At 43.8% G+C, this 14956-nt stretch overlaps 1 protein-coding gene across 1 annotated transcript in view; it reads right to left on the bottom strand.

The window, feature by feature from the left end:
- The window catches only part of LOC308581643 (dynein axonemal heavy chain 11-like), a 236406-nt gene that overhangs the window by 18858 nt on the left and 202592 nt on the right, over positions 1-14956 (bottom strand). Inside the window, exons 67-69 of the mRNA XM_081184350.1 lie at positions 14604-14723; positions 7199-7441; positions 3010-3192 (exon numbers count right to left, since the gene is read on the bottom strand). Coding sequence (XP_081040476.1) covers positions 3010-3192; positions 7199-7441; positions 14604-14723 — 546 coding nt within the window. The remainder of the gene's footprint in view (positions 1-3009; positions 3193-7198; positions 7442-14603; positions 14724-14956) is intronic.

Here is a 14956-nt window from a genome sequence, read left to right as displayed (position 1 = left end):
AGTAGACAGTGGGGGCTGTAGGAGGGAGGAGTCATCTTCTCTTGGTCCTACCACCCTCACAGACATGCTTGCTAGGGACACGGGAGAGGGCCTTTTCGGTGGCTGCTGCCAGACTTTGGAACTCTCTCCCCAGAAAAGCCAGACTGGCTCCCTCCTCGCTGTCCTTCGACTTCCTTGTTCCAACAGGCTTTGGGGAGCTTACTGTTTTTAATTAAAGGGCTGGTGCTGTTTTGTTTTTACTGTGATTATTTGCATGATTTTAATAGATTTTATTCCTTCAGATGTGAAGGAAATAAGCAGCTATCTTCTTTTTAAAAGACATTTGAAGGCAGCCCTGTTTAGGGAAGTTTTTAATATTTAATGCTGCATTGTTTTTAAAACTTGATTGGGAGCCGCCCAGAGTGGCTGGGGAAAGTCAGCCAGATGGGCAGAGTATATTATTACTATTACTATTACTATTATTATTATTATACCTGTACGCAGTTTTAATTCTATCAATGTTTAATTGTTTTGTAATGATTTTTCCTATGTTTTTAGCGGTTCTTGTTTTTATCAGCAAGCTGCCTTGAGCCCTGTCATGGGAAAAGGTGGGTGGTAATAATAATATTAATAATTATAAGTGTAATAATAGACAATTGCCACTGCTATCCTTTCTCCAGCAGGAGCATCATGCAAGCAGAGTTTCGCTCACTGGATATTTGGATCCAACCCGTGTAGAATAAAATACTCAAAGGCCGGATCATGTAAAATGTAAGCCCTTAAATATAAATATTAATAATAATGAGCTTGCACTGTTGGCCATTTGAATGCTCCAAATTTAACAACCACCCAGGCAACAACAAAATGCATGGTACATAGGTTACCTGTCTCAGAAACCAAGCTTTTTACTTGTGGGAAGGCTTTTGAGGAGGAGGAGGAAGGTTGGCAGCAGAAAACTCCTGCAAGCTTTGTTCCATGTGCACGAGCAGGTAAGAAACTTGTGGAAGGGAACTGAATTATAGCCACAGCATTTATATATTGCTTTAGCCACTCATACAAGCCGGGGAGAGAAGAGGGATTTTAAAAACCCGATTTTCCTTTTCCTCCTGCAGCCCCTTGAACCCAGAAAAATCGGGGCCCCTCAGCAGCCTGATGCCCTGATCCCTGTCTCCCCCCAGCTTGGCTTTTAGCTTCTGTTAAGGCTTTTAATGATATGTGTCATTCTGCTTTTGACTGCCGCTTGTTTAAGGCTGCCATGCTGCTAGCACTCTGTGGTGCTTAGGGTTTCACAAGTTTCACAAGTCTTCCAGGGCCTTGCGCCTCACTGACATTGCCTTTTCTGACAAAGTCTTATCTGTTAAACGGCATCAATCAAAGATGGATCAGAGGGGTGTGGGTGTGGGGGGAAGGCCATATAGTTAAATTACCACATTGTTACTGTTATGTATTGAAGTTCTCACCCTGGCCACCAGGGGTATTGTGTATATAGTTTTCACTCAGGTCCACACCAGTTACTTTAGGCGGGAAACCCTGGGTTGTAGTTGCTACAATGTTGATAGCCAGCTGCCTATAAAAGCAGGCAGGCTGAGCTATTTGCTGTTCAGTTCTGTTCTGGCCTGTGAATAAACAAGAGCTGTTTGAGGAATCGCTGTGTCGTCTGCTATGTCTACCCACAACTTAACACTGGCGACGAGGATGGGATCGATGGACATCAGAGCACAGCCAGACACGGCCACCCTCTGAGATGAGCTGAATCACGGAGCAGAACCAATTCAGAGCTGATCGTTCTGGCTAGAGCACTGTGTTCCATCCATCGCCCTCCACGTCAACATCAGAACCATGGCTTCACTTGTGCCTCTACGCCGTTTGCGCCAGCCTCTGAATCATGGGACTCCTACCTCGCTCGGTTCGACTGCTACCTCCAAGCCAATGAGCTGACAGAAGTATCACAGGAGCGTAAGCGGGGCCTATTCCTCAGCCTCTGTGGGCCTGAGGTGTTTGAGACGGTGCGAGCATTGGTTGCGCCTGTAGCAGTCCAGGCAGCACCGTGGGACACGATTCAAGAGAAGCTCTGCAACCACTACGCGCCAAAGCCGTCCAAGATTGCTGCCCGCCATGCGTTCTACCACTGGAAACAGGCAGAGGGGGAGTCAATCTTGGACGGCTTTGGCGCGTAGTGGTTGTGGAGCTTCTCTTGAATTGTGTCCCACGGCGCTGCCTGGACTGCTAGAGGCGCAACCAATGCTCGGGCCGTCGCGAACACTTCGGGGCCACAAAGGCTGAAGGAAAGAGGCCCCGCTACTTTGCCTTGTTCAATCCTTGACAGGTGATGTTTGCTTCCTTGGAGTCATGGAATCATAAAAATGTAGAGTTGGAAGGGACCATAAAAGAGTCATCTAGTCTACCCCCTGAAATGCAGGAATCTTTTTACCCAATGTGGGGCTCGAACCCTCAACCCTGAGATTAAGAGGCTCATGCCTATTGACCGAGCTATCACCACATCCTGGGTCATTATTGCAACATGAAGACCAGGCTCCGGGTTCAAAGAGATCAGTGCACTAAGTAGCTATATGCCATATCCCCAATAGAACATGTAAATTCCTTCAGGTTTACCAGCTACCAAAAATACGGAACTTAATTCACTTTGCTGGGATTTTCTGTCTTCCAATGACTTTGAAAGAGACCTGAGGCCCCTACATCAGCCAAGCCTACGAGGAAATTGAATTTCAAATCCTCATTTGGATGGAAATCACCTTTGCTTTCTTTTGAAGGGAACCCAAAAATGATGGCAGCTGGTAACCTTTCTCTATAACGTTGGAATCTATCATAGCCATAATAATAAAATTGCTCCAATTGTCATAGCCATAATAATAAAATTGCTCCAATTGTGTCATGACGGAGACAAACTAAATGATGGAACGGATGCCACTAATCCCAGGAAGAGACAATTTGTTTTCAGTGTTTTCATCCACACATCCATTTTATTTATATCTAGAGCTCTAACAAAACAATAAAGCAAAGTACACACACCTTAAGACCGAGATCAAGTTCTTTAAGGGAACGTCTTATCTCGTGTAATAGTATATTCATCCGTTCACATTCTTGAAAGCAAACCAGGATATATGGAGAACGTTCAGCTGTTTTTGAGGTAATGTCAGACATGTTATATCCTTCCGGAAGCTTCTCTTGTATGTCATCTAATATGGCCTTTACCTGCAAGCAGGGGTAGATGAATCTGTTAGTTTCATTTTCTCTCAGCTTCTCAGCTTCTCAGTCTTAAATTCAGTTCTCCACATTTCCACAGTAAACTGAAGTGCGATTTTTAAAAATCCTCATGAAAACTCATCAGTGTTTTAGTGTGAATTTCTTCTAATAAACATATTTTTGTATGCAGTCAATATACACATTTGCAATAATATAATATAATATAATATAATATAATATAATATAATATAATATAATATAATATAATATAATATAATATAATATAATATAATATAATATAATATAATATAATATAATATAATATAATATAATATAATAAATATAATATAATATAATATAATATAATATAATATAATATAATATAATATAATATAATATAATATAATATAATAGTATTTTTTTCACTAATACATGCATCACAAATACAATGGTTGGGGAATTGCAATGGCAGAATTCATAGAAATCTGTATTTTGAACGATAGCTGTGTTTTGCTTTTCATACTGATTTCTGTGTTCTCATTTAAAATGTACATAAAAATTGAATCCCAACCTGCAACAGATAATAACATTCCTAGCAGAAGTTTCACTGGGATCCAGCTCTGTGGATATCAGCTTTAGAGGTGCTATTTCCTTGCTTCCAATGACCCTAGCATACTTCAGCTGCTATTTGACAAAGATTGCGCACAAGTCTGTCTGCTTCAATAAACTCAATAGAACCTGAAGTTTTAAGCAAGCTTAAAGGTAAAGGTAAAGGGACCCCTGACCATTAGGTCCAGTTGTGACCGACTCTGGGGTTGCGGCGCTCATCTCGCTTTACTGGCCGAGGGAACCAGCGTACAGCTTCTGGGTCATGTAGTCAGCATGACTAAGCCGCTTCTGGCGAACCAGAGCAGCGCACGGAAACACTGTTTTTACCTTCCCGCCAGAGTTTTATTTTATTTGTTTTTTATCTTATATTTTGGAAATGTACATCCAGTTTTTCCCCCTTTAATTTTTTTTGGGGTCTCCAAGGGAGTGGGGCCCTAAGCTATAGCTTGTTTTGCTTATACAGTGGTGCCTCGCAAGACGAAAAGAATCCGTTCTGTGATTCTCTTCGTCTAGCGGTTTTTTTCATCTTGCGAAGCAAGCCCATTGACGGATTAGCGCTATTAGTGGCTTTTAGCGGCTTATCTGCTGATCGGATCAGCTGATAAGCGGCTTAGCGGCTTAGCAAAAGGGGGGCGGGAGGAAAAAAAACAGCAGGAACTCGCAAGACATTGTCGTCTTGCGAAGCAAGCCCATAGGAAATTCGTTTTGCGAAGCACCTCCAAAACGGAAAACTCTTTCGTCTAGCGAGTTTTCCGTCTTGCGAGGCATTCGTCTTGCGGGGCACCACTGTACATAAAGCCAGCAATGGTGGTGCTTGTAACCTCCTTTACTAGCCCTTTTAGCTCAGCTAAATATGGCAGTGAAACAAAGGTTTGGGCTTAGTGTGCCACCCGAATCCAGGCTCAAGGTTGAGCTTTCTCATCAATAAACATCATCTGAAGCCAAAAGACAAACTTTGGCTACAGCTTGTAGTTAAGGATATTGACAAGCTGGAATGTGTGAAGAGGAAGACCAAGATGGCCAAGGGTCTGGAAACCAAGCCTTACGAGGAATAGCTGAGGGAGCTGGGTTTAGCATGGAAAAGAGGAGACTGAGAGGAGATATGATGGCCATCTTCAAATATCTGAAGGGCTGTCACATGGAGCAAGCCTGGTTTCTCCTGCTCTGTAGGCAGGACCCAAACCAATGGCTTCAAGTTACAAGAAAGGAGATTCCGACTAAACATCAGGAAGAACTTTTTGAGAGCAAGAGCTGTTTGACAGTGGAACAGACTCCGTCAATAGAGGCTTTTGAGCAGAAGACACATGGCCGTCTATCATGGATGCTTGAGATTCTTGCATTGCAGAGGGTTGGACTAGATTTATTTCAGCCAGGTCAAAGGCACAGTTTGGCGCGCGCGCACACGCACACACACACACACAGGCTGCAAGGCGCCCAGGGCAAAACACCCGGCCAGTCTCTCTTCACCCCCACCCCCCATAGGGGGGAAAGCTGCTCTGGAAAGCTGCTGTGATTTCCTCCCTGGAAGCCTGCACAATGGCAAATGTGGCCATTGCGTCTTATTTCTGAGCAAACATGTATAAGATTCTGCTATGTCATACGTTAAAAGCCCCAAGACTCTAAAGCAGGGGTAGGCAACCTAAGGCCCACGGGCAGGATCTGTCCCAATCGCCTTCTCAATCCGGCCCGTGGACGGTCCAGGAATCAGCGTGTTTTTACATGAGTAGAATGTGTCCTTTTATTCAAAATGCACCTCTGGGTTATTTGTGGGGCCGGCCTGGTGTTTTTACATGAGTAGAATGTGTGCTTTTACTTAAAATACATCTCTGGGTTATTTGTGAGGCATAGGAATTTGTTCATTTCCACACACACACCCCAAAATTATAGTCCGGCCCACCACATGGTCTGAGGGACAGTGGACCGGCCCATGGCTGAAAAAGTTTGCTGACCCCTGCTCTAAAGGATGAATGAGCTAAAGACAAATGGGAGTAACTCTTTCTGTCTGGGAGAGTGCTTTGCCAGAATGTTCCCAGGGATGAATTGCTTACAATACACAAGAAGGTGACTGAAGCATAGTTGCAAAAATGTTCAGAAAGCATTTGGAGCTATGACCAGCTGGTTGTTATTCCACATTGCAGAACTCTGTCAATGGCTGTTGAGACCAAACGAATACTTGTGGGGGCTGGATCCAGACTACATTAATTGAATTAATTAAGTCCTATCAATTTCATTTGATGGGACTTAAGTCATGACTAACTTATCCCACCAATTGTTTTTTTTTAAAGGAAACTGGGTGGTTTTTGTTTTGTTTACAAATTAATACTATAATTATACAGAACAATAACCTGTCCTCTATTTCAGGTAATCATACCAGGCTGGCCATAAACAGAAGCTGGTCTCTTTAGGATTTTTTTAGGGCTTAAAAAAGCAAACATTGGGGTGTGTGTGTGTGTAATTTATGGGTCCCCATTCACTTCAGTGGCAGAATTCTGCTTTAGGGGTCGTCTACAAAGCAGGCAGGGCAGAGGGGAGAGCCCGCAATGAGCTTTTGGAGGTGCTCTGAGCTTTCGCACAATGCTGGTTGTGCTGGGAAGTTCCATGCTTTTGCTGCAATGGCATCGCGATGAATTATCACAAGGGTAATTGTGCAAAAACCTAACTTGCTCAAGGCCTGTTTTGTGATATGATTGTGAGCAGCAGCTCTCTCTCTTTCTCCCCCCCCCTTCCCGGCCCTCATATCATTCCCTCCCCAGGCATTTTTATATATCTATGAATGCGACCTCCCGGGCAGGACTGGAACTTAGAGGGGAGGGGTGTTATGTACTGAGTTGAATAGGATTCAAAATGCAGCAGTCTGATTGCTCCTAGAACAATAGGATCCAAAATGCAGCAGTTTGATTGGTCCTAGAACAATAGGATTCAGAATGCAGCAGTTTGATTGCTCCTAGAACAATAGGATCCAAAATGCAGCAGTTTGATTGGTCCTAGAACAATAGGATTCAGAATGCAGGAGCCACCCAATCCAGCTCCAGGTGGAAGTGAATCCGCAACCAGATTGGCCTACAGGAGAATTCCAGAATTAGCCAATCAAGTGGGGCCCATTGTGTAAATAATGTATATAAAGCAGATACTTTGGGGGAACTTCCATTCTTGACTCCAAGTATATTTCACAGACTGAGTCCATGGGGTGGGGTGGGGTAGTACCTTTAACCCTTTGTTCCCACTGTGCCAGAATCGGAATCCCCCTGCTGCAAGTTCCTGTGACTTGTAGTGGAAGGGAAGTTCCCATAGGCTTGGGCAGATTCCCATTGGGCCCACAGCAGGGACAAAGGATTAATACTCGACTCTGAGTATATTTCATTTATTTTTTCCAGGGGTGGGTTGGTGGTGTTGCTTAAAAACTCACCTTTTCTTCCACGGTTTGTGATGCTCCTTCCCCAGTGATGGGGTCTTGGGATTGTAGCTCAAGCAGAGAATGGAACAGGTTGTCTGAAGTCACTGTCAAGAATTCGATCTCTGCGTTGGGATGGAGCCCATAATGGACTGGGCTTTCGGGGGGAAGCATTTCATCAATATATTTGTGGTAACCTTGGTAATCCAGGTTCGAAGGCACGACAAAGCCAGAAGCAAGGGCCAGTTTCCGATCAAACTATATAAAAAAGCCCAAACACACATTAATCATGCCTTGCTATCAAGTATAAGGAGCTTGCCTAGGTATAAATCAAATTGTTCTGTTTATGGAGTCATTGCTGAGAATGACAAGACTTTTATAACATTTTAGAAGATTGTTGAATGCTGATCTCATTTGCTCGATATTTTAATTAGCTCTTTTGTATCTCACAGGTGCTGACATTCCAGTGCATTTTGCTGAAACACAGGTTAGTCTCCTGTTAGCAAATAACAGAAAGGAAATTTTCATTTAGAACTAAAGAGATGAGGGGTTCCCCCCCCCCCAAAAAAAAAGCAAAGAAAAAAAGAAAAAGAAAAATGTTATTTCTTCCAAATTACAAAGTGCCGCTCTCTGGTGTAACATTATTATTCCACGTGGCAATTTTACTAAATGAAGCAATTTACAGGAGCATTTTAGAAAATGCCATCTTTTATTGAAATGAAAGCGTGTAATGGCATAAGGATTTTTAAAATAAAACAGGCAAGATTTCGTCTTTTAGACTATTACCAAAATACATGCATTGTCTATTTGACAAATCAATCTGCTCCCATAAAATAAAATAGAATTGCTGTTTCATAATAATGATTTCTGTTTCAAATGGCTTGCCGTGAGCCAAACAAGGTCTTTTATGGAACAGTATGACAATTGTTTAATGCACTGCCGAAGGTTCAGGAGTTCTGTTTCAGCGGCATCTCAAAATCCACTAAGCAAATATTTAGCACAAGCTCAAGTTTAAAAACAACAGGCACGTGGGAGGATATTTATTTATTTATGCCGGGTTGTATTGACTTGACATTCACAATGCTATTTGATGCTTTCGAAACGTTGCTGTGGGATGCTAAATTACGGCAGAGTCCCCACAGTTGTAAAATAATTATCAACCTGCCAAAATAACACAGCAATGTGGGCAACAGCAGCAGCAGCAATGATAACAAGAAGGATAATGATAACGGGAAACGCTGGAACCTCAAAATAATGTGGGGTTCGTTGCTCAAAGATAATTTTCTCTAACCTTCCTTTCTGTGGTTCAGCATTTCAAATGGAAACAACCTGAAATCTTGAAAAATGAGACAGCATTGGGTTTGTGTGGGTTGAGAATAATTTTGGTGGCTTTCAGATGGAGGGTTAAATCCTAATGCCAGGCATGCTAATTAGGCATTCCTGACCTCCGCAAGGTATGCTTGGCGCGAGTCAATACCAATACTGAAAGTTGCTTGCTCAAACAAGAGAGAGGGGTCTGTTGCAGGAGCAGCACAGATGACACAGTTCAAAGCAAGAAATGCAATACCATCATGGGAAGGTGGCAACTTGTCCTCTTCCAGTTTGAATCCCAAATCAGCTGTAGAGCAACCTAGGGGTTGTCCACACTTGGCTTTTGCACCACACTTTCTAAGCGTAGGTCCACTGCTCTTCCCAGGAAAAACAGCTCTTTAAAGCAGAATTGGAACAAATGGCAGTTCAGGTTTTATGCTGGAGAAGCGCCAGAGGCAAACAAAAAAGGGGATTGGGACAAAGAGCTTTAAAGTGTGGACCTGTGTCTTGAAACATGGCACAAAAGGAAGTATGGATGAGCCCATAGATGCACAAATTACAGGGGGTGGGGACAGAGCAGAGCTGTCTTTTCCATAGGGCTTAGTGGTGCGTTGCGCCAGGGCGCCAGACTCTCACGGGCACCCCAGCAAGTGGGGGAGCTGCACGTCTTTGCCAGTGGCTTCCCCTTTCCCTGCACGCCCGCCAGCTGCGCCCCGGCAACCATAAGGCTGGTTGGAGTGCAGCTTCCCTCCCAAGCCTCCTCGGGAGGAGAGCGATCCATATGGCTGGCGGGCTCGCAGCTTCCCTCCCAAGCCTCTGCGGGGATCCCTCTCCTCCTGAGGAGGCTTGAGAGGGGCACAGCGGCATGGGGGAGAGCTGCCCCCCCGCAGATGGCTGGCAGTGCGCAGCTACGGCCACCCCAACACTATCTGTGGTAATTTGGGGGCGTGGGCAGATATTTGCACCCCGGCACCGCATCTGCTAAAGACGGCCCTGGGACAGAGAGTATGTCAGAACCGGTTCAGCTGCAGGTCAGCAGGTGAGCAGTAAAGTTTACTTTTTATTCAAGGAAACAGAACACAAACAGAGAAACTGTAAAGCAGCTGCCAGAACTGACCATCTGCGCTTCTCACTTCCCCCTAAATCTCCTCCCTGTCCGGCTGTTTCCCCAGCAATCGTAAACTCCGTTGGGGAGGGGCCCCCTGCGCTCTCTGCTTTGCTACATGCCCTTGAAGACAAGGGAGGAGGCGAGCTGGATACAGTAGGGCCGGCAGGTTCCTGTGAACCCGTTGCAGCCTCGGCCGCCCACCACACCTCCTCCTCAGCAGCTGCCTATCCTCCGTCTGCAGTGCTTTCTGCCTCTTCTTCCTCTCTCTCACTCAAGCCTGTTGCTTGTTCAGCCTCCAACTGTTCTCCTGCCACCTCCATCCTCTGGTGTGTCTTCTGTGTCCCACCACCACGTCCCTGGCTCAGAGCCTTCCTCTTCTGAGATTTTCCTAGAGGAAACCTAGAAGAACCTGCCTCCATTCCTCCTCATCTAGACAGTCGCAGACAGGGTATGGATTAGGGCGTTGTATACTTACTTACTGTGACAGTCCCCTTAACTATTGCTTTTAGAAGGCTATGGGAGGACCATGATTTGTGGGGAGCTGGGGGCGTGGCTTTTGGATTTTATTAAGTCCCCTCACTTAAGGCGGAACTACGCTTCCTCTTGCCCTGCTGCTCCCCCCCCCCCCTGGGGAAAACAGCTTATTGGTGGCTCAATTGGTGCAAACAGCAGTCAGGTATTTTGCAGATGATTTAGAGTTAAAGAGTGGGTTTTCCTTGGGGAAAAGGGGAAAGGCCAAGGGGGAAAGCCTAGAAAGTGTTCGTCAAGTGGAAAATGCTCAGATCTGAGCTTCCTAGGTCGAGCTGAAGCACTGGACCTCCCTTTAGCTGCGACGAGAAAACATTATTATGTGGTGGACGTGCAGGATGACTAAAGCATTCTGGGAAATGATTTACAATGAGTTGAAAAAAAAATGTTTAAAATTACATTTGTGAAAAACCAGAGACTTTTTTTGTTAGGCATTTTAGGTACAGAGATTCCAAGGGAGCAGAAACGACTATTCATGCATGCGACAACAGCAGCGAGGATATTACTGGCCCAGAGATAGAAAGAAGATAAAGTTCCAACCAGAGAGGAATGGCTGATGAAGATGATGGACTAGGCCGAAATGGGGAAACTGACTGGAAAAATCAGAAACCAGGAAAAGAATCTTTTTTAAGAAGGAATGGGGAAAATTATAATGTACTTAAGAGAACACTGTAAACAACTAAAAACTCTGGCAGGATTTGAGTACTGCTTGTAATGTACGAAAAACTATGGGAAAATGGACTACCGGTATTATTTTTTTTTTAACAAATCAGAGAAAATAACATAAGCAGATGGGGGAAAAAAGATTGATAATGGACACCATGGAAAGGTGGAGAGAAGTCAAGGGATTCAGAGAACCCTAAATGAGGAAGTGAAGGATGTGTTTGAATTTAAATTTATTATGTAAAGCTTAATAAAAATATATTTTTTTTTAAAAAAGAAAACATTATTAATAAGGACCTGCCAAAATGGAGGACTTCTATTAAAGGGTTGTTCATTTTGGTTTTCATTCAAGTGTTTAAACTTCTCCGTTTCTTTAAAAAAACCACTTATTTTTTAAAAGGATGAAATTAAAACAAAGTGTGTTAAAATCCCAAACCCATTGCTTCCAAATTTCATTCTGGCAGCTGATGCTTTTGGGAAAACTCTCAGGTTTATAACTTAGGCATATCTGCCACTGGAAGTGTTCTAACACATGAATGTCTTTCTTAAACAACCTGACTTTAGGAAGGTGGCAGCATATGAATAATAAGGAACGTTCGGTAAATCTTAAGGATTATAATGGATATCGGATAAAGAAGCAGGTATATTGTGAAAACAGGACTCCGATACACAAGGAAAGGTGATAGCTGATACGATGCCCTACTTGTTAACAAATAGCTTTAAGAATTAGTCCAGGGGTCAGCAAGGTTTACCTCGCCTGGGCCGGTTCACTCCAGCAGAGATCCCTCTGTGGGCCGGATCGCGAGTGTGTGTGCCCGCGATTTCTGGCACCTGCGTCTGTGCAGATGCAATTTCTGGTGCCGCGGAAGCGAGTCCCCGTACCGCGCTGTGCCGGTTTAGCGCAGCACGCAGGGACTTGCCGAGTGGCTGACTCGGTTTGGGGGTGGCTCATGGGCCGGTTAAACGACCCCCGTGGGCCACTTGTGGCCCATGGGCCTTAGGTTGCCAACCCCTGAATTAGTCTATACAGTGGTACCTCAGGTTAAGAACGTAATTCACTCTGGAGGTCTGTTTTTAACCTGAAACTGTTCTTAACCTGAGGTACCACTTTAGCTAATGGGGCCTCCCGCTGCTGCCGCACCACCGGAGCACTATTTCTGTTCTCATCCTGAAGCAAAGTTCTTAACCAGAGGTAATATTTCTGGGTTAGTGGAGTCTGTAACCTGAAGCGTATGTAACCTGAAGCGTATGTAACCCGAGGTACCACTGTATATCACCAGCAACAGATTGGTTGCTCCCTTGGACGTTTAGAAGAATGTGGTTTCCTCTTTTTTACCTAGTGATTCTGGAGTGGAAAATGGCAACACTGCTAAGCTTGCCTTGAGAACCCAAACAGACATAGGGTGTCCAGGTGTCCTGCTCGCCCTCTATTTGAAAGTGTTGTCTGTTTGAAATATAAATAGAAATTAGCACGTGCAAATTTCCTGCAAATTTTGTCCCTTTCGGTGACGCAGTCCTTCATTTTTGGCAATGTGTAACTGGGCACTCTAATTAGGCACAGCATCCAAGATGAAGGCACACGTTTATCTCCCCCCACCTCCAGCCCCAACCAGAGGGGTGTGTGCTTATTTGAATCAGAGTCACAGAAAAGAGAAAAAGGGGTTGCAATATTTTTCAAAAATCCAGCATTTGGTGTTTTTAGAAAAAGTAACCATTTTATGAATAATTTTGAGGGGAAGCCAACATTGCATGAGTGGTCTTCCACGCAGTCAGTGGGATTCCCCCCCCCCACCCTGGGGCAGCACATTTTAGGGGCACCTGGGGGGTTACAAGTGGGAGGAGAGGAAGAGGAAATAATAATAATAATAATAATAATAATAATAATAATAATAATAATAATAATAATAATAATAATAATAATAATTTATTTATACCCCGCCCATCTGGCTGGGTCCCCCCAGCCACTCTGGGTGGCTTCCAACAAAACACTAAAATACAATAACCTATTAAACATTAAAAGCTTCCCTAAACAGGGCTGCCTTCAGATGTCTTCTAAAAGTCTGGTAGTTGTTTTTCTCTTTGACATCTGGTGGGAGGGCGTTCCACAGGGTGGGTGCCACTACCGAGAAGGCCCTCTGCCTGGTTCCCTGTAACTTCGCTTCTTGCAGCGAGGGAACCCTACCGAGAAGGCCCTCGGTGCTGGACCTCAGTGTCCGGGCAGAATGATGGAGGTGGAGACGCTCCTTCAGGTATACTGGACTGAGGCCGTTTACTACTATTGCATAAGCAGAATAGGCACTATTGATCTCTCTCTCTCTCTCTCTCTCTCTCTCTCTCTCTCTCTCTCTCTGACAGTTGCAGGGCATAATTCTCAGAGTGATTTAACTATCAACGCCTCTTTCCAGGGAACTCTGCGAACTGTGAGGGTGGGGTGGAAATAGAGACATCTTAATAACTCCCAGCGACCTCCACAAACCGTGGTTCCCAGGATTCTTTGGGAGAAACCATGACTATACGAAGTGATGTGAGACTGCACATATACTGTGGCTAGGACATGTTTTGCTCTCATCACAGGTATTCTTTCTTTTCTTTTCTTACCACCATAAACAAAAACAAGGGGCTAAGAATGAATATTTTTCACATCATTTTACAATAAATACATGATCCAAATTATACATTTTCTTCTTCCTAGCAATGCCATGTAGACAATACATTGGATCGGAACCTTAGGGCCACGAGGCCAAGAAATGCAATTAGAGCATAAATTGTTCTCGATTAGAATAATGAAATAGAAGATTTTGATGCAATATTATCGAATGAAATTAATTGCCCCTGTCTTTGCAAGATTTGATCGAGAGATCGGGACTTTTTCTACCTTGAAAAAATGTAAGGCATCTTGCACAATAAAATTACCTGTCACCTTATCTGAGGTTGTGGAGGGGGGGGCAATGTTTCTCCAGAATTTAAATCGAAGTCTGTTAATCCTCGGTGCTCGAAAGCAAAAGAAACTGCAGTACAGAAATGAATCACCCCATCATAAGGTAGGTTAAAAAAAGAAAGAGTGCACTAATTTGAAGAGAAACCTGACTCCTAGACCTTGGTGCAAAAGCACGAAGTGATTCCATTTTTTAGGTTCAGAACAGTGATGCTTTGATTACTAGTCCCCAGCAAAGCTGAAACCTAAGAACTGATCAGTTGAGATGATAATTAATAATGACAATATCCCTTTATATGCTTGCTTCCATATAATAATGTAATTATGTCTCTGTGATCACAACGGAGCAATCAGCTGATCATTGCAGTTTGGAATTATGTGAACAAGGAAGAGCTAGGCATTCCTGGTTCATGTCCTGAGATATTATCTGGGGGGGGGGGGCACACCAATGTTTAATTAATGGACAGCTCATAAAATGACCAGTCTAAAATACAGGGTTATTCCAGATGTTAGTATGAGTGCTACAATATATAGGTGAATGCTATACTACAGTAGGAAAAGCTATTCTTTTACTACACAGTAAAATAAATGAATGGTAAACAAACATTGCAATGTAACTTTGCTTTCAGCGCCGGTGTAAAATTACAAAGCAGATTTGTTTTGAGTGTCAGATACTGCGAGGAACCTAAATTTGCACATTATCATCCTTGTTTGTCTACCGTCATAAATAAGGATGAGGAGGAAGATATTATTTGATCAATGCAGTGATTAGCAAAGAGTATACATACTTTGGGGAGGGGAAAAAAGGATCTGCTTCCAGTAGGGGGAGCTCTAACTCAGGAAACGCATTGTGCAATCGCTAAAGCTCTTATTACCTGATAGGGTTGCATATATTCTTCCAGGTAAGTACAGCACAGCCGCCTATCCCAATCGTCTGTAATATGACCGCCATACATAATCTCTCCAAACAAGTAGCGTAGATCTTCCCAGGGTACCTGAGGACCAATAAGGTGGGGATTTTTTTTCTTTTCTTTAAACATACTCAAGATGTTAAAGCGAGGAATCAAGAAGGCACACAAACCAAACTGCGAAGGCAGAAAGCAGACTTGAGTTAGTGGCACAACTGCCTTCCTCAGTGAAGACCAAATCCGTCTCAGTCACCAGATTCAGAGCAGTATGTCACGAAACTGCCAGCATTCTGTTTGCCACGCTCACGGAAGGCATACGA

This window comes from Podarcis bocagei, assembly GCF_964188305.1.
Source record: "Podarcis bocagei genome assembly, chromosome: 1".
NCBI lineage: Eukaryota > Metazoa > Chordata > Lepidosauria > Squamata > Lacertidae > Podarcis > Podarcis bocagei.
Note: the sequence above shows the minus strand (reverse complement) of the source record. Positions and strands in the feature narration are given on the sequence as shown.